The sequence below is a fragment of the Paramormyrops kingsleyae genome, chromosome 1, assembly GCF_048594095.1.
Source record: "Paramormyrops kingsleyae isolate MSU_618 chromosome 1, PKINGS_0.4, whole genome shotgun sequence".
NCBI classification, from domain to species: domain Eukaryota; kingdom Metazoa; phylum Chordata; class Actinopteri; order Osteoglossiformes; family Mormyridae; genus Paramormyrops; species Paramormyrops kingsleyae.
The window spans coordinates 9,332,091-9,349,595 of record NC_132797.1 but is presented as its reverse complement, the minus strand read 5'-3'; the positions used below and the strand labels follow the sequence as shown (position 1 = coordinate 9,349,595).

Below are 17,505 nucleotides of genomic sequence, written 5' to 3'. Positions count from 1 at the left end.
TCTGAGAAAAATGATTCCAAAGTGAATCTTTACTCACTGAAACAGTTTCACCACCTTGTTATTCTTGCTCTACATTATTGTCATCTATACGTTTGATAAGAATATTACACTTGTATGATCTATCAGTTTCCTTTGTGAAATACTTTGCGAATTCCATCTCGGCCAATTTCTGTAATAGTCTTGATAATTGTATAGATGAATTCTGGGAAGATTTGCGCACGCCTCAGAATCGTAGTGTGAGCGGTATCGGAGCGAAATTGGAGCGAGACAGAGCGACCGCTCCAGCCTTAATAAAAAAAAAAACCGCTCTGCGCTCTGACTAAATTCCGACCGCTCCTCTCCTAGCTCACGCTCCGCTCACATGCTCTGGTCCGATCCTTCTGTCCTGTGTGCCACGCCGCCCCATTTCCCTACTGTGAAACCCCGATTGTAAACAGCTGTTTCCTGTTTTGCTTGTTTAGGACGAGCCGGGTGTGACAAAAATTATATATTTTAAAAACTTTATATTTTTCTTATACGTTTTTCCCTTGGGTGTCTTACATGTTAAGTGTGGGATTTGGTATGAATGTGGCCATAAGCATACAAGCAAAAACACTGACTTATAGTGAACATATAAAATACATTGATGTCATGCGTTGTCATATATAATGGAAACAAGAAAGATTCTTGATAGTGTTAAATGAACCATGTGGTTTTTTCACGTATGGGTAATGTTGGCATCTATGATAAAAGGACATCTGCATGCTTGAACTTGCATTCAGAATATTAACAAACATCTAACCTTTGATTGGAGTAAAATAAATTATTTATTAAATAAAATAATAATTATAATGGATTATTTTATGGTTTGTAAATGAGCGCAGATGGCAGGAATACCGACGAAAGGGGCTCTTATTGAAGTGTATGTTGACGCCATGTTGCCGCGGGAAAAAGTGAGCAAGCCTATTTGGGACGATTATAAGTACACTTTATTGCTGGCTCCTGCACACTAGAGGTAATATAACAGCACATGTTAGTTAAGCTGACGTTTATTTTATACGCCTTATATTAATCTTTATATCGGTTATACGGTTAAGAGGTATACAGTATGTTACGTGCGGGATGTGGAAATAATGATGGATGATGAGAGAAGTGGTTTATTGTAGTTAAGTTATTAAAATATACTCATCCGTAATAGCATCAGGTTATTCTAGCTTATACATTTCGGTATGATGCATTTATTGCAGTCCCGAGCTTTAAATCTGTATAAATGTCGGTTATATGGCAATGGAGGTGTCTGAAAATTGTGGCAAAAGAAAAGTATTTTTGATTGACTATATTTTGTATAAGTTCTGTATAGGGTTAAGGGAATACATTTGGGGAAACGTGTAAAAGCTGGTTACTTATGGACTAATTACATTGAAAAGGCGGGTGCTGAATTAGATCATTCATGTAATGAAAGGGGAACTAGAAACTTGAGACGTAGCCTATAGGTCAGGATGCTGTTGAAGTTTAATAAAACATTAGTGATTTGGAGACGAAACGCAACGCACCGTGTTCATCTGTTCCAGTTATTTATGCTTAATGCAGGTCATCTTATTTGTTGTGGTACCAAATTCCTGGGACCTGCAACACAACTTCAGTTGGGGTTCACGTGAAAATAGTACAGTAAAACCTGCCAAAGCTGCACTGATTCCAGGCAAGGACTTTGTTTAGCACATGGTATAAGATACTTCTAAAGAATTATGGGAAAATTGTGAGAAATGGCCTGTCAAACGGCTCACATAACAAACACCATGGATTAAAAAGTGCATTCACTTAAAAATGGTACAGTAAATGGTACAGTTGACATTTTTGTCTGTAAATAACTTAGGACCTTGCCTTTCAGAAGGTATAAGACTTGATTATGCATTATGAGAAAATTCTGAGATATGTCCTGTCAAACTTGGCTCATATAACCAAATGCACATAAAATTATGGAATTCAAAGTGCATTAACTTGAAAATGGCACAGTAAAAATTGACCAAATTTTATTTCAAAATAGCATAGGACCATTCCTTTCAGAAAGTATAAGACTTGTTTAAACATTATGGGAAAATTCCGAGAAATGGTCCGTCCAATGTAGCTCTTATAACTAAAAGCGCATAAAATCATGGAATTCAAAGTGCATTTTCTTGAAAACAGTACAGTAAAAGTTGATCAAATTTTTTTGGAAATAGCCTAGGACCTTGCCTTTTGGAAGGTATAGCACTTGTTTATGATGTTACGACATGCAAGACGAAGAACTCAGTCCAAAGGTATGCAGTTAGGTTAAATAAGGAAACCACATGACAGAGAGAGAACTCCACATGCACACAACTATGGCGCAATTTGAACAGCCAAGCATGCAAGTATGAGGTAATACTGTCACCCAGGTACAAAGTGAGCAGTAATATTACACTAAAATCCTGTGAGGATCAAACAGAGAGATTCTACTACACAATTCAATGCAAACACAACTGATCTGTTCCTTCCTGTGTTTCATGGATTGTTTTGTGGTTTGTCAAGCAAAATCACAGCAATGACCTGTCTCACCTGTGTTCACCTCCCCCACCTACGGGCTGACATTGTCTAATATCGATACACTGGGAGAACTGGGAGAACTGGCTGGTCCATGACTAGAATAAAATGTCACTAGATCCAGTCATGTTTTTTGTAGTTGGCAAATTAAGACAAACACGTATGTACCAACACATATCTGGACAAATACAAAGATTAAATTGTAGAGTGAAATTCATTTTTCAGGAAGATTCATATGTATTAACACAGCTCAATATTTTCCTTTATTTTGTCAAATGCATTATTAACTATATAATATGCAAACTATCTGTATGTCAATGACACAGATCACATCCATGGATGCTTATCTATAAAACGGTCAATATTGAATGCCAGATTTACATGAAACCATTACAATGACACCCCTAAACTGCCTATTTTAAAAGTTTCTCAAAAATAACCTCTGAATGACCAAGTGTCTGAGTGTCAGCACACATTGATGAATATACACACAGCAGTAATGTAACAGTTAGCTTTTTTCACATTTCAGATTCATGAACGAAACTGTTCTGCAGTTTTCTCTCAGCCATGGATGTTAAATAATTCCGCTGCAGAGTGACAGTACAGACTCCCGCTTCGGCCTGTGGGCCAATAGAAACAGCAGGATGCCCTTCATGTTGTTGTTTTTTTTTTTTTTTGATTTTCAATCTTCTGTGTCCACAGCAGCCTTGGATGCTTAGGGGCTTTTTGTGCTTTCTTCTCTCACCAGCGGAGGGAGCGCTGTGAGACGCCACCAGCACTGGTCGGCCGGGCCGCGTCTGGTTGAAGTGTGGGAGAGCCCATCGATTTCCTCCCGGGGGGGGGCCAGGCCGCTGGCCGCGTGGCTCCAGCCCGACCCCTCCTGGCATATTGACCGGAGTCCGCTCACCCGCAGGGGGCCCTTACCCTAATTAACCCTCGCTCTTTTGGCTCTTTGAAAGCTTAGGAAAACCAGAGGAGGGAGATTGTGTTCACGTCAGACGCCTTAAAATGAACCCCCCAGACAAGAACCCTAGACTGCAGTTGTTCATAGATCAATCAGCCCTATAGGTTAGACTCACCAGGAACACTCTCTATAAAGCCCACCCGTATAGGCAAAACTATCCCTTTATTCATGCAGAAACTTAACTATAAACCACTAGCAATGTATAGAACACTGTTCCATAATTGTACAAATCACTCCAGAAGTTTTAAGTTTGCACTAAAATATGTTGTCATCTCTCGGGCTACATTAATGACCAACAATGAACCTTTTTCAAAGTTTGTGAAGCTTTGTGTGAGGATGAATGAGTACCAAGGTTTGCTAAGCACTCGTGGGAATCTTACTTATGCAAAAATGTTATGAGAGCATAAGGAAACATGATTGGTTCAGAGAGATTACACAATCAAATTGTACAATCTGTTTGGTTAATTCTCTGAACCAATAATTTCTTCTGCCCACAGAACAATTTCATTTAAGTAAAACTCCCATGAACATGCTAAGCCTACAGACTCATATATTTTTGAACCCCAGGTATTTTAATTTTTATGGCACCCATGAGAAGATCATTGCAACAGTAATCCCAGAAATAATTATAAAGTAACCCCAGATACTGGAGTCTCCGTGATATGTCTGTACTATTCCTGGGTGCCCTGTAGCACACATGCAGTCCTAATCATCAGCCTGGTTAAGCTTGAGAATCTTTCACCATGTAATCCCAGCCGAGTGCCCTTTATGCTAAACATTCACACTTACCAGGCTGCATCATTTTCCGATTGCTACTGTGCTGCAGCCGTTCGGTTCAGACACACGAAGCACTGCTTTGCCGTGTTGAGTCTTCTGTGGTTTGTGTGAGGAAGTGACCCTTCATCAGAGATACTAGGAAAGGAGTCCAGAGCCCAGGCCTGAATGTAAGCTTGTGCTTCCCTTCTGTGGGTATTTCCTTCTGGACAGCAAAGCAATGAAAGCCAAAGGCCTATTGTGACAGAACACTGCCACCTAGTGATAACTCTATATATTGCACTGTACGCATCCCACCTACAGGGAGACTGGAGATTTGAACCCTTTAATTTACACCTAGGACAGTGCCAAAACTTTATATTTGTTTCAAGAAACATGGAACAGGTGGTGTTGGTGTTATCTAATAGCAGCCTGACCATCTCTAAAAGCATGTTCTGTGATGACGGCTGTAAACCTCAGTAAACATTGGCTGTTCCTCAGCGTCGCCCCGTTTGATGAGGTGTTCAGGCGCTGAGTCACAAAGGCACACGTGTCATTTCCTGCCGCATGTGGCAGCCTTCCTGTGCCTGAAATTGCCCGATTCCGAAGGCACATGATGCATTCCCCAGAAATGCATCCAGGGCGAGCCTGTCACCCGACGTCCACCCATTCGACGACACAGAGCAACCCTCCCTCAACTTGATTTTGACAGATGACATTTATTTCACGCTGCATCTGACATTAGAACTGCTAGACAGGCATTTTTCTGCAACTAAGAATCGGGAGGAAAAAAAAAAACAGATCTCTTATATACATAAAGCTGCAGACGAAGGTCAAAGGCCGAACCACAAACGTGAATGAACCTACACAGGAAGAAAGGGCTCGTTGCACATGAAGATGTAGTGTTACTGAAATGTCTACAGAATTAGGCTTACGGAGAGCTCTCTGTCCTCGCATGGAAGGATATGTACAGCTTGCACCTGTGGGGTGGGCCTCACATGTGGGATATACTGGTTAGTATGCAGATGCAGCAGCAGGAACATCTAGTCAGATCTTCTAGGCTTTCAACAGCATCATGTTAGAGAATGTGTGGATGACAATGATCAGTGAAGGCTAGAAGGGATATGAAGAACAACGCTGGGGAGAACAGAGGAACATCACGCTCTGAATACTGTGAGTAGCGCAGTTACTGCTGAGAGGAACCCAGGACTGTTCACACTAACTGTCTGACATCAAAGCAAACCTTGGTGGTTTAGTTTCTGTTAACACAAAGTCACTCTCACTTAAGACGACAGAAACTCGATATACAGTCTGACTGAACTCTACACTGAGTCACGGACATGTCTTCTGTGGACTGGTTTGGGACCGGCTGTTGGACACCTCGCCCCCACGTCTTTCGTGTTGGACCCACTTGTGTTGAGCTTGCTAAGCTTCCTATCAGGACACTATACAGCTTTGAGTATGGATTGGGGAAGAGGACGCAAGCAGTGAGACACGTCCAGGGACGTCCATCATGAGCCGAACGGGAGACATCAGCTGTAACGGTCCCGTTTCACTTTGGACATGACATTGCAGATGGACCAGACAGGCTTGGGTCCAGGCCACTCCCCATCACCACCACCCCCAGCCTCCCCCCCCAAAGTGCGTCGTGCTGCTGGCCTTCGCTTCAGGACCCCCTCCCCCCCAGGAACCTCTCCAAGTCATATGGGCCGCACACCCTGATCAGTTACTGGCGACGTCTTCCGTGGGATCGAGCGCATCTGCCATGCCGTCGATGGACCCCCTCCCGCGCCAGATCTTCACCGTCCGGTCACTGTCGATCACACAAACAAGATGCCACAGCACTCAGCATCGTAGATGGAGACCGTGAGGTGCCAGAGAGGTGAGGACTGGGTGGAGAGCCAGAGGCGTGTGTGGGGAGGTGCACTCACTCGGAGGCGGTGAAGAGGTGGGTGCTGTTGGTGGAGATGCCATTAATGGGGCTCTCGTGCCCTCGGATCTCCCCCAAGGCCGCCAGCGTGTCCGAGTGCCACAGCTTGAGCACCCCCCCTCTGCAGCCGCTCAGCAGGGCAGGGCAGCCGGGCACCAGGCCCAGCGCACACACCCAGTCGCGGTGGGCATTTGGCACTTGCTGAGGGAGACAGGAAGACTTCGATCATCTTACTCAAGCCTCCCCCCCGTTAGTGTGCCAGTTAACAGATCGCATTAAGCAGTTAACGAGGAGACGTGTGATGGCCGCCCCTCACCTGCAGCAAGTCTTTGCGGGACAGATCCCACTTCTTGATCCCGTTGTCCCGGGAGCCGCTGAACAGCTCGTCCGCCTGCACGGTCAGCGACTCGATGCCGTCGTAATGGGGGGGCTCGAAGTTGTGTGTGGGGCTCACGCTGCCCTGCGTGCCCTCCGACACGTCAAACATCTGCAGAACAATCCCCAGAAAAGCAGAGAAGTTCACAAGGAATCCCTAAAGGAAAGGGGGCATTAGGGGCACGTACAGGGGAGGGGTCACAGGGGCACTGGCCCCAGCTGAAAGCTGATTGGCTCCCAGAGTATACCATCCCCTGTCACTCACCGATTCAAAACATATCATTGGGTAAAGAAAAGGTCGGCCCTTGTGTATGACTTATGGATCTTCTTATGCCCTCCACCATAAAAAAATCCTAGAATTGCCTCTGGGTGAGATTCTTCACCACCTCACTGTACCACCGGACCACGGAGACCCCTGATCCCTTAGCAGGACGTATGGACAAATGGTCCTTACCTTAATGTAATGGTCCTTAGAACCAGTGATGACCAGATCCTGACCTTTGCTTGTCTGGTCCACTGTAAGACACATAACTGGGCCAAGATGTCCAGTGAGCTTCCCTAAGGACACGAACCTGAGGGAGAGGTGGGGAGGGGGTGGTTACCCATTCTGTCTGAAGCAAAGCCCCACTGGCTGCAATATGTAAGCAAAGGTCAGGGGTCAAAGGTCGTACTTCCTCAGGTCCCACATGCGGACAGAGTTGCCAGCCGCTGCGTACAGGAGGGTGCCCGTGGGGTTCAGGGCGATCTGGTTGATCTGGTTCTCCCCCGCTGGGATGGTGACGGTGCGGTTAGTGTTGGCCGCACAGGCGTCGCCGGTGTTCACCTGACCGGAAGACCTGCGGCACATGCACAGAAACAAGAGTGTGGGTGCACATGTGCGGAGTAATGCATAATCCCTTCTACGTGTGCATGGTAAAGTCAGAGAAGATATGAATGACCACAAGAGGGCAGAAGCGCTCACGTCAGTGTCCGGATGCACTTGGCCGAATCCCGAATGTCCCAGACCTTGACGTATGAGGTAGAGACGGTGAAGACCAGGCTGGAACAGTACTTCACAGACACCACGTTGTTAGGGTGAGCTCCTAGGGACATGATCTCCTGCCCAGTCACCAGGTTCCACACCTTACAGGTGCGGTCTGAAAGACAGAGGTCATCGGGAGGTCATCATTACTCTGACTTGTTGACATCACGCTTACAGGTAGGATAGAGTTTCACCTGGCAGGTGACATCTTCCTACACAAACCACTTTGGGACGGTAACACACACCAAAGAGATGACATTTATTGCAGATTTCTATGGCCATATTTCAAGTCATAGATAAATATATGAAGGTGTAAAGATGCGCAGTTGTTCAGAAAATGTGGAGAACATGATGGTTGGGACCCGATGCATGCTGGGAAGGGGTTGGCACGGCGACCTGACCCTTGGAGCCAGTGAAGAGCAGGTCGTCGGTGCAGTCGACGCAGAGCACGGCCTTGCTGTGTCCCTCGGCCACGTGGACACACTGCAGTGTCGCTGCCCGGCCGCTTTTGGATGACGGCACGGGGTTGATCACGCCTCTGTGGGCGGGGCACACAGACAAAAGGGTCACGCCCACCCCTCACAGGACGCCGCGACCCCGGCCACACAGGCAAACGTGAAAACCGCAAACCGCAAATGCAGCATGCACATGACCATGTGACCACGCCCCGCCCCCCTGCATGCATGACACAGCCGCCCGTCCACATGCAGCAAAAAAGAAAAAAAAAAAACGAAAAAATCCCCCACCCCCACAGAAGGAAACGGGAACAGGCCGAGAGACCTCACAGAGTCCCTAAACCTCCAGGTCTGCAGGAAACGGTGAGAGGCGGGAAAGGAAGTGACATCATGGACGAGTCAGCCGAGAGACACGTAGTGTTTAGTCGAAAAGGAAAGCAACCGTGACAGTGACTGAGAAGCAGCAGGACCCCACTCCGGGACCTCTGCCCCCCACCACTGCAGTTACTAACGACAGCGCCTCCTCTCTCCTTGGCCGGCGCAGGAAGAGAGCACGGACACACCGGGGCATCGTGTCTGACGACAAGGCACAGGGCGAGCCGCTCGCATCACCAGACGTGTCGCCTCGCAGAGAAAAAAGGGGCAGGAGGGTTAGTGCTCAGGGGGAAGGAGCCAGAGTTACGAGAGAGAGAGACAGGGAGGCGTCCAGGAGGACAGGATCAGGAGGATGGCCAGCACGCCTCCACCAACATGACAGCGAGACTGGGAGACTGGGACTGCAGCATGAAGATGGAGCAGTGCTACACATTCATGACCTTCTGAAGTATCACCCTTTCTAGGGGATGATGTCACCTTAGCCATAGTAATTACATTGAAGTTACATTAAAGAAATTTTAAATTTTCCACTCTGTATGTTGTTATACTGCCAATAATATCAAGGACAATCACTCTACACAAGTAATGTCTGAATCTAACTAAATCTGTGAAATAAAGTTCTCACTTATTAATGCTCAGTCAAAGTCTCTGGGTGGTTTTTGTCTTACTTATTGAGTGGAGGATCTGCACTCTCGAGAGGAAGCGTTAGGCGATTAAAAACGTTCTGCTGGAAGCGGCCCGGAGGGGAGGGGAGGGACGCGCCGGCCTCGGGGGTCCCTGAGTCGGGGCTGGGGAGGTAGACATGGAGGCTGAGGCAGAGGCAGAGGCAGTCGGCAAACCGCAGCCATGCCGCACGTGTCGGCATCCTGAACTCTACGGCACCGTGACTCTATGTGACTCTGTGGTCCTGGACCGGCCCCGGGGAGCAGCAGGAGGGTGGGGTTTAGAGTCAGAAGTATGAGACCATCAGCCATACTACAGCGATGCAGATCAAACAGACTACAGAGCCACAGAGCCATTAACTAGGATCGCGAGGGGTGACAGCCGTGAGCCATGTTTCCTCAAACTCTAAGCTGGAGCTCAGAAAATGCTTGGGAAGAAGTACAGGAAACAGTGGATGGGGTGAGGTACTCTAAGACATTAGGGAAGTTTTAATCAAATGGCCAAAATGTTGATCAGGAAGTCAAACACTGAATGTCTGCTCAAACTGCAGATTTGCTTCTTATTACTGTGAATATCTGACTGACTTATACTTGTGCATAAACTTACACAAATACACACAGCGAGCACAAATTAACTGAGTGGAGAAAGATGCTTTGAGTCTAATTAAAGATGTTCACATTCAGTGTAGGACTTGAGAAGAGAATGAGATCAGCCTGTGCCATCACTGATTTTATAAAAACATGCTTTTTCTGTGCACGTCAAGGGCTGATAACAGCAGCTCATCGTCACTTCAGCCTCCGGCCAGCAGGGCGGCGCTAGCTCTTACTGTTTCATCTCCTTGCCCTTGACCTTGTCGACTGCCATTTGGGCCTTCTCATACATCTTCCTCCTGGTGAGAGGGGAGGGCTCAGGCGGTCTCCTCTCAGCCCCCGGGAGAGGCCGTGCACTGGAGCTGATGTTTGAACAGGCGTGTGTACAGTTAATGACGGCGCCGGGAGAGGGCGGATGGGGTGGAAGAGGCAGAACTCAAGGCAAACAGAATAAGACCCATCAGGTATGTACAGACAGTGTAGGACATGCAGTATGGGTTGGAGTATGTGGACCGTTACCTGGTTACCCAGTCCCAAATTCAAGGTCCTTCTTCATTAGTCATTCGTGCGCTGGGGGCTCTTTATAGTGTGACACCCAAACTGTGTGTCGCACCGAAAGGTGTCCCCAAGCTGTTTCTCTGATAAAAGTGTTAGAGACTCACTGAGCCCAGCCGTGGGTGTTTAGGAAAGTGATTTCAGACCCATTAAGGTTACAGTTTGTGGACGAACTGAGCAGACCAGTAGGAAACAGCCAAACGAACCTCAGAAGGAACAGACAGAGCCATGTAGCTGAGAGGAGTCGCAGCAGAGGGCGACAGACCGTCCCAAGCAGGGGTCACCCTTCCCCACTGGAGCTCAGGGCAGCTGATCTGAGAGCAGTGTCACGTTTTTTTTCTGTCCAAGTTACCGAGCAACTTCAATTACGGATGAGTTACACTGGAGTTAAACGTAAAGACATGGTGCTCACAAGCTACATGCTATGGTGTAATGCAGCCTTAGAGAAAAGCTCATCGCAAACCTTGTATGTGTCTGCTTGTGTTTCCATTGCAGGGCAGTCTGTGTATTTTTTGGGGGGGTGGGGGTTGCTTTCAGATAGGAAAGAAACAAAAAGGACAGCGGCTGCAGCAGCAAGCGTGCATTCATGCAGATGGGTGAGTGAGGTTAGCGTGCTGGTCCAAACTTACATGCTACCCAGCTTTAAGGACAAGCCTGCAGCAGGACCCAGGAAGTCCCTATCCCTATGGGACACCCCGGTGCCCTCTGGGTCCCCGCCCCCTTCCTGGGTCTCAGCCAATGGAAAGAGGGGGGAGGAGAATTCTCCAGCAGATACATCAGATGAGGGGTCGGTGCTGTTGGCATAGAGCAGCTCCATCTGGGTGGTGGTCCTTCTGCGAGCCTGTGCCAGGGACAGACACGGGGAGACCAGGTCACTCGTGCCACACAAGCAAGAAAAACGCGCAAGTATACATTCACATGCTTTCATCCAAAGCGACGTGGAATTGACAAAGCAGGGTCAAACAGTCCCTGTAGCAATTAGCAGTTAAGGGTCACATCACCCGGTGACATCACTCCTAGGATCCTGGGATTTGAGCTTCCGATCACTGGTACAGCACGCCAGCCATATAAAACATACTGTCAACATCCAACCACGAAGGCCATTCGAGGCCGTGGTCCATCTCACAGAGTGCGGCGACTTTGAGGGAAATACCTTACTCCTCTGTCTGCTCTCCCCGCAGAGTTTCATGAGGTCGGAAGCCAGGGAGCTGGGGAGGGCGACACACGGGGGTCAAATCCATGACAAAACGCATACTAGCATCTCCACGGCGACGGAGGCTGGTCGGGACCTTACCTCCCTTCGGCCGCAGGACTCTGCGCAGACTCGTCGCTGCTGCTCTCTTCTCCGTTCTCTGTGTGACGAAAACATCGCCAGTCAGCGGTCATAGCGGCTGAGCCGCCGCTCTCACACGGGCCACTAATGCTTTCAGAAATGGCGCGCATATATACCAAGTGCGTGGGTATCTTCCTTCTCTTGGAGCCTTACGCAAACAGAGATCTGTGCACAAACACACTTGGCAAAAAAAAGGCAAAGCGGACGGACACAGCGGCTCGAATGACATGCTGTTTGGAGATGCGGCAAAAACAGCAGCTCAGCTCGGATCTCTGAAGTCAACAGAACCGACGGCTGGGGGTGGGGGGGGTCAGAGATCAGACGTCAGGTTAAGTGCACGACAGCGGACTCAAGAGCAGACGGGGGTCCTGGGAGGGTCCACAGATCCCGGTATCAGGTCCAGTCTAGAAGGCACTCTAAGGATGGTTAGGGGTTCTAATGCGTGGCTGCAGCGTGGGGTCAGTGGTGGGGGGGCGGGGCGGGGGAGCGTCGCAGCAAAGCACCGCATGCTGTACCGCTTGGCGCGGCTACGCCCGCAGGTTAGCGGTAGGGCCCATGCACGCATTACGGTGGCAGCAAGAGGGCCCGACGTCCGATACTCACCTGCTGGTATGTTACCCAGCTCTGTTTGGATTTGGGCGACAGGGGGGACAGAAACACACAGATCAACAGGCTGATCCCGACCCAACCGAAGCCAAGAGGAAGAAGAAGCGGCCATAACTGGGCTCTAATGCCAGAAGCGGCGTCGGGGAGAGATGCTGCCATCGGGGCCCGGGGTCCGGCATGTGAGAGGGAACCACTATTCAGTCAAAAATACTGACACCTGGTGGGTGTAGAGGGTTACTGCGCTGAGCATCTGTGCCGCCCCAGTCGCACGCTAATTCTGGGTACGACCTCAGTGACCCTTGCTGTCGCCGTGACCCCAGACGTCAGCATCCATTCCCGAGGCTCAGCACTCCAAGGCCAGGTCTGCACAGCACCTGCCCGCAAGGCTGGTGCTACCTTGCAGCGCGTTGCCAAGCAGGGCATCCAGCTCGGGGTTGAACTCCGCCTTCTCCTTCAGCATGTGGAACAGCAGCTGGTTCTGAGTGGCACTGTTGATCTCCGTCTGCTTGAGGCGGCCCTCCATCACCTTGATCTGCGACTCCTTCTGGGCCGCCTGCAGTCCCTGGACGGAGCAGATGGAACCTTTAACGTGTCGCGTTCTCCTACACACTGGGGCCTGGGAACAGCCTAGCCTGCCGCTCGGTGACGTACCGACACGTTCATGCGTACGTACATCTACAGGAGGTGCGAGTCATGCTGTACGAGTGTGAACATCCTTCATATCAGACTCACGGTCAACAGAACGGTCACGCGTAGATCAACCAGAAGAAATAAGCACCGCAAACTGTGAAACGTGACCGAAATGCCGACTCTGTAGTGAATTTAGTGTCTGAAACAATGACGCAGACTTTACTCATTAGCCTGGCCCAGTTAATAACACGTGTAGCTCATCGTTCAGAAGGTACCTTGTTGATGGCCATGGACAGGAAGTGGTCTAGCAGGTAGCGGGCCTCCGAGAGGGTGCAGGAGCTGATCACGGCCGTCACGTCCACGGTGTCACCCTCCTCCTGTTGGTGGAAACAGGCTTTAGAGCTCACTTACAGGCTTCCATGGCTCCATGGTCTTCAAGCAGAGGGTCTCGATGGTGTGAGGATAGACCGAGATGTTGCTGGTACCTTCGCCTCCTCCATCTGCATGATGTTGGCTTGGCAGTCAGCAATGCTGTCATTGATGTAGTCGATGTTGGCTGTCAGGGACTCCATCTCCTCGTTCAGGGCCTGCACCGTCTTGTCTGCGTCCGCCCCCTCTGTGGCGATTTTGTCTCTCTTCTTGGAAACCTTCTCCCTCCGTTTGGTCAGTTCTTCACGTTGCTGTTATCCAAGGATGAATAAAAGAGATCAAAAACACGGGAATGGCTGATGTCGAGTCACCTGCGGTAGCTCCCCCTGCTGGTGGAGACCCAGAGTCTCAGCCTAGAAGACACACCTTGAGAAGTCGGTTCATGTCAGTTTCCATGTTGGAGATGGTCATCCTCTGCATGATGATGTCAGAGATACGACGCTCCAGGGACTGCCACTTGGTCCGGGCCATCCTGGTGGAGTACACGCCACCGAGGCGTTGCTGGTACTTCCTGGGACAGAAGCAGGTCCACGTTAGGCCCGACCCGACCCGCACCCCCCCATACCCCCGGTACAGTGGAGCAGAGCCGTAGAAGAGGTACCTGGATCCGTTGGGAGCCACCACACCGCCACCAGAGAGCATGCGGCCGGCAGGGGTCCGATGGGAGGGGTCCTGGAGTGGCTCCGGTAAGCTCACCTTGCGGTTCACCTTCCCCGACGCTGGCCTCGCCTGACGCCGCAAGGCGGTGACCTGTGACAGGGTCACCGGGAGGTCAAAGGAGCTCAAAACCCGTGAAAAAGGAACTGCTAAGTAATTAGACTAAATATCAGCATTTAGCTCTGCTTTAAAAAGAAAGTTAGTTATGAATCTCATCCAAACTCTACCTGACACAGACATGAGATGTTTAAACAGGTCCAGAGTCCATTTTTTGAATAGCTGATAATTAAAGCCAAGGACCTTTTTTTAAAGTTTGGCCGACCTGTAGCCACGCCCAGCAGTTAGCTGGCTGCCTGTAGCCACGCCCAGCAGTTAGCTGGCTGCCTGTAGCCACGCCCAGCAGTTAGCTGGCTGCCTGTAGCCACGCCCAGTAGTTAGCTGGCTGCCTGTAGCCACGCCCAGGAATTAGCTGGCTGCCTGTAGCCACGCCCAGCAGTTAGCTGGCTGCCTGTAGCCACGCCCAGCAGTTAGCTGGCTGCCTGTAGCCACGCCCAGCAGTTAGCTGGCTGCCTGTAGCCACGCCCAGCAGTTAGCTGGTTGCCTGTAGCCACGCCCAGCAGTTAGCTGGCTGCCTGTAGCCACGCCCAGCAGTTAGCTGGCTGCCTGTAGCCACGCCCAGCAGTTAGCTGGCTGCCTCTCACCTCCTCGGTCTTCCTGCGCAGGATCAGCTCCTGCTGTCGCTTCTGTGCCTCTAGAAGCTTGAGCTGATGCTGTGGGGCAGGATGTAGAACAACAGCTCAAATGCAGCAGGAAAATCCAAAGGAAATTACCTAGAAAACTACCCCTGCACCCCCAATTGCCACCTCCTGCCTGATTTACCCCCCCCTCAGTGCCCACCTCCTGCCTGATTTACCCCCCCCCCCACCCAGTGCCCACCTCCTGCCTGGTTTACCCTACCTCCTGCCTGATTTACCCCCCCCCATTGCCCACCTCCTGCCTGCTTGATTTACCCCCCTCAATGCCCACCTCTTGCCTGATTTAACCCCACCTCATCCTGAGTGCCCACCTCCTGCTTGATTTACTGCCCCCCTGGTGCCCCCTCCTGCCTGGTTGACCCCCTTGAGTGCCTACTTCATGCCTGGTTGACCCCCCCCTTAATGCCCACCTCTTGTCTGCGTTGGTCCTTTTTCAGGGTAGCAATCTCACGGTTCCGTCTTGACTCGGTCATGCGGTTCTTCTCCTGCTGCTCCTTCATCTGCTTCATGAGGCGAACCTGAGGAGATGCTACTGTGAGACCAGGTCTTCTCCCACTGACACTCACGGGTCCTGCTGGCCCTGGCGGCCGCCCGACAGTACCTTGGTCTTCTTCATCTCCACCACGTCCTGCTGCAGCTTCTTCAGCTGCTTCTCGTACTGTGACTGGTTTTTCAGTAGCCTGGCGTGCTCCTTCTGGGCCGACTGCAGCTTCTGCATCTCCTTGTTCATCAGGCTCAGCTTCTTCTCATACTCGGCCTTGATCTTCTTGGCCTTCTCCTCGGTGAAGGTCTCCACCGAACCTGAAAAACGTGAGAGCCCGTGACTATGGAGCCCCAGGGCTATGGAGAGCGGGCGGGAGAGGCCTCCAGCTACACCCACCCATGTTGTGTAGCACGCGGTCCCTCTCCAGCTGAGTATCCCGGATCTTGCACTGCAGCATCATCAGTTTCTGCTCGTACTGCTGCTTGAGCGTGTGCAGCCTCCGTTGGCTGTTCTCCAGTTCATCGATCAGCTTCTGCTTGATGGCGATCTCACATGTGATGTTGGCCAGGTCTGCCTGGAAGTTCTCTGTCCGGCACAGAAGCACACAGCAGAGGTGAATGAGGTTTGGGTTAGGAATGAGATGTGGTACCTGTCTTACGTTCCTCCCCATTCAGCAGAATGTTCAGGCTGTCCAATAAGATGTCACCTTTCTCATCAAGCTCAGAGTCAGACTCATCAGAGCTCTCCTCTGCTTCCATTTCCTCCTCTTCCTCTTCCTCCTCCTCCTCCCCCTCTTCGTGGTCACTTCCCTCTTGCACCTCCTGTTGGTGTTACAAAAACAGACGCCATGTCATCAACGCTGGTGCCGAAAAGCTGTGTGGTAGTTCTGCATACTGCCCACCAGGGGGAGCCAGCGGGAGGAGGGTCGGCGCACCATTTTGCCATCATCGATGGCTCGTTCACACAGCTCCATGTCTGCTGCCTTGTCCTGCTCATTGTCAGGAAGCTCCTCCTTGATCACACTGGGAGAGATAAGAAACAGGGAGGTAGGAAACTGATCAACCCGCTACACACTTCACAGTTACTCATTCATGCCAAAAGTTCCTCTATTATATTACTAAGACAACGTAAGCACGAGTAGGACAGCATGGACCTGAAGCCAAACTACAGACACAAGATCAGGCTCGTACTGTAGTGTTACTACTCAAATATAAACTCCTACAAAACACTTAGCACTAATTAAAGCAAACTGTTAATGAAGAGCTTAATCGGATAGAGTTCAAAGTGCCACAGAGCACAAAACATAACATCAGATCAAGAAAAATCAAGCTATAAGACTACCAATCAAGTTCAGACAAGTTAGTAAATTACTGGAGCCAGAGTAAGGAACAGTTTAGGCTGGTGATTACAGTAGGAAAGGGTAGTTACCAGACCACATAAAACCCACCCACAGGTCCAAATGAGCGGTTCGGTACAGTTTTTGGGAGCAGACACTAAGGATTATTTCAGAGAAGTTACTGACATTTGAACGTTTAATTGACTATAGAATCTTGCTCTGTGATCTTAAGGCATCCGCAACTTCTTAGACAAATATAACCTTAGCACTTTCTGTGAGGACCAAAGGACATGAGCGCATATGCAGAGCATACGGCCCGCTGTGGGGGGAGGGTAAGGGGGCAGGGCTGGAGAGACAAGAGTCAGCTGACGAGCTGCTAGTGGGCTTTCCTCCAGGTTTGGGAACTACCTGTCAAAATGAGGACAGCATTAGAGAAGCGAGAGGAGAGACATAGCCAACCTGTCATCCTCAACCTCCTCCTGCCGACTCTCCTCCAGCAGTTGGAGCCTTTGAGGGAGGGGTGGGGGATGGGGGGGGCGAGAAGAGGTGGAGATTGGGGGAAGGGGTGTAGAAGAAGGGTACACCGGGGAATACAGAGGGTAGCAAGGAAGAAGAGGTCAGAGAGAGATCGGGGAAACAAGAGACCTGGAGGTTTACCAACAACTCTTAGCATCCCTTCAAGTTAAAAGATCAATGCCAGAGTATCAGTGTGTCCCTGCGTATCACCATCAGACACCAGTACTATCCAGGGTATCAGTGTGTCCCTGCGTATCACCATCAGACACCAGTACTATCCAGGGTAACAGTGTGTCCCTGCGTATCACCATCAGACACCAGTACTATCCTGGGTATCACTGCGTATCACCATCAGACACCAGTACTATCCTGGGTATCACTGTGTCCCTGCGTATCACCATCAGACACCAGTACTATCCAGGGTATCAGTGTATCCCTGCGTATCACCATCAGACACCAGTACTATCGAGGGTATCACTGTGTCCCTGCATATCACCATCAGACACCAGTACTATCGAGGGTATCACTGTGTCCCTGCAT

At 50.0% G+C, this 17,505-nt stretch overlaps 1 protein-coding gene across 9 annotated transcripts in view; it reads right to left on the bottom strand.

The window, feature by feature from the left end:
- Positions 1-4,954: 4,954 nt before the first annotated feature.
- The window catches only part of kif21a (kinesin family member 21A), a 30,977-nt gene continuing 18,426 nt past the window's right edge, over positions 4,955-17,505 (bottom strand). For 2 of the 9 annotated variants that reach the window (XM_023830202.2, XM_023830203.2), the window contains exons 12-36: positions 16,909-16,956; positions 16,048-16,135; positions 15,820-15,934; positions 15,510-15,698; positions 15,231-15,430; positions 15,040-15,147; positions 14,576-14,644; positions 13,819-13,967; positions 13,584-13,728; positions 13,274-13,468; positions 13,064-13,165; positions 12,555-12,720; positions 12,156-12,176; positions 11,514-11,571; positions 11,373-11,427; positions 10,849-11,060; positions 9,901-10,026; positions 9,080-9,199; positions 7,983-8,119; positions 7,522-7,696; positions 7,232-7,396; positions 7,015-7,132; positions 6,502-6,672; positions 6,187-6,386; positions 4,955-6,068 (exon numbers count right to left, since the gene is read on the bottom strand). In XM_023830202.2, the coding sequence (XP_023685970.2) occupies positions 5,978-6,068; positions 6,187-6,386; positions 6,502-6,672; positions 7,015-7,132; positions 7,232-7,396; positions 7,522-7,696; positions 7,983-8,119; positions 9,080-9,199; positions 9,901-10,026; positions 10,849-11,060; positions 11,373-11,427; positions 11,514-11,571; positions 12,156-12,176; positions 12,555-12,720; positions 13,064-13,165; positions 13,274-13,468; positions 13,584-13,728; positions 13,819-13,967; positions 14,576-14,644; positions 15,040-15,147; positions 15,231-15,430; positions 15,510-15,698; positions 15,820-15,934; positions 16,048-16,135; positions 16,909-16,956 (3,223 nt within the window). In that variant the 3' untranslated portion in view covers positions 4,955-5,977. The remainder of the gene's footprint in view (positions 6,069-6,186; positions 6,387-6,501; positions 6,673-7,014; positions 7,133-7,231; positions 7,397-7,521; positions 7,697-7,982; positions 8,120-9,079; positions 9,200-9,900; positions 10,027-10,848; positions 11,061-11,372; positions 11,428-11,513; positions 11,572-12,155; positions 12,177-12,554; positions 12,721-13,063; positions 13,166-13,273; positions 13,469-13,583; positions 13,729-13,818; positions 13,968-14,575; positions 14,645-15,039; positions 15,148-15,230; positions 15,431-15,509; positions 15,699-15,819; positions 15,935-16,047; positions 16,136-16,908; positions 16,957-17,505) is intronic. The other 7 variants (XM_023830204.2, XM_072709057.1, XM_023830206.2 and 4 more) reach the window with 5 other exon arrangements.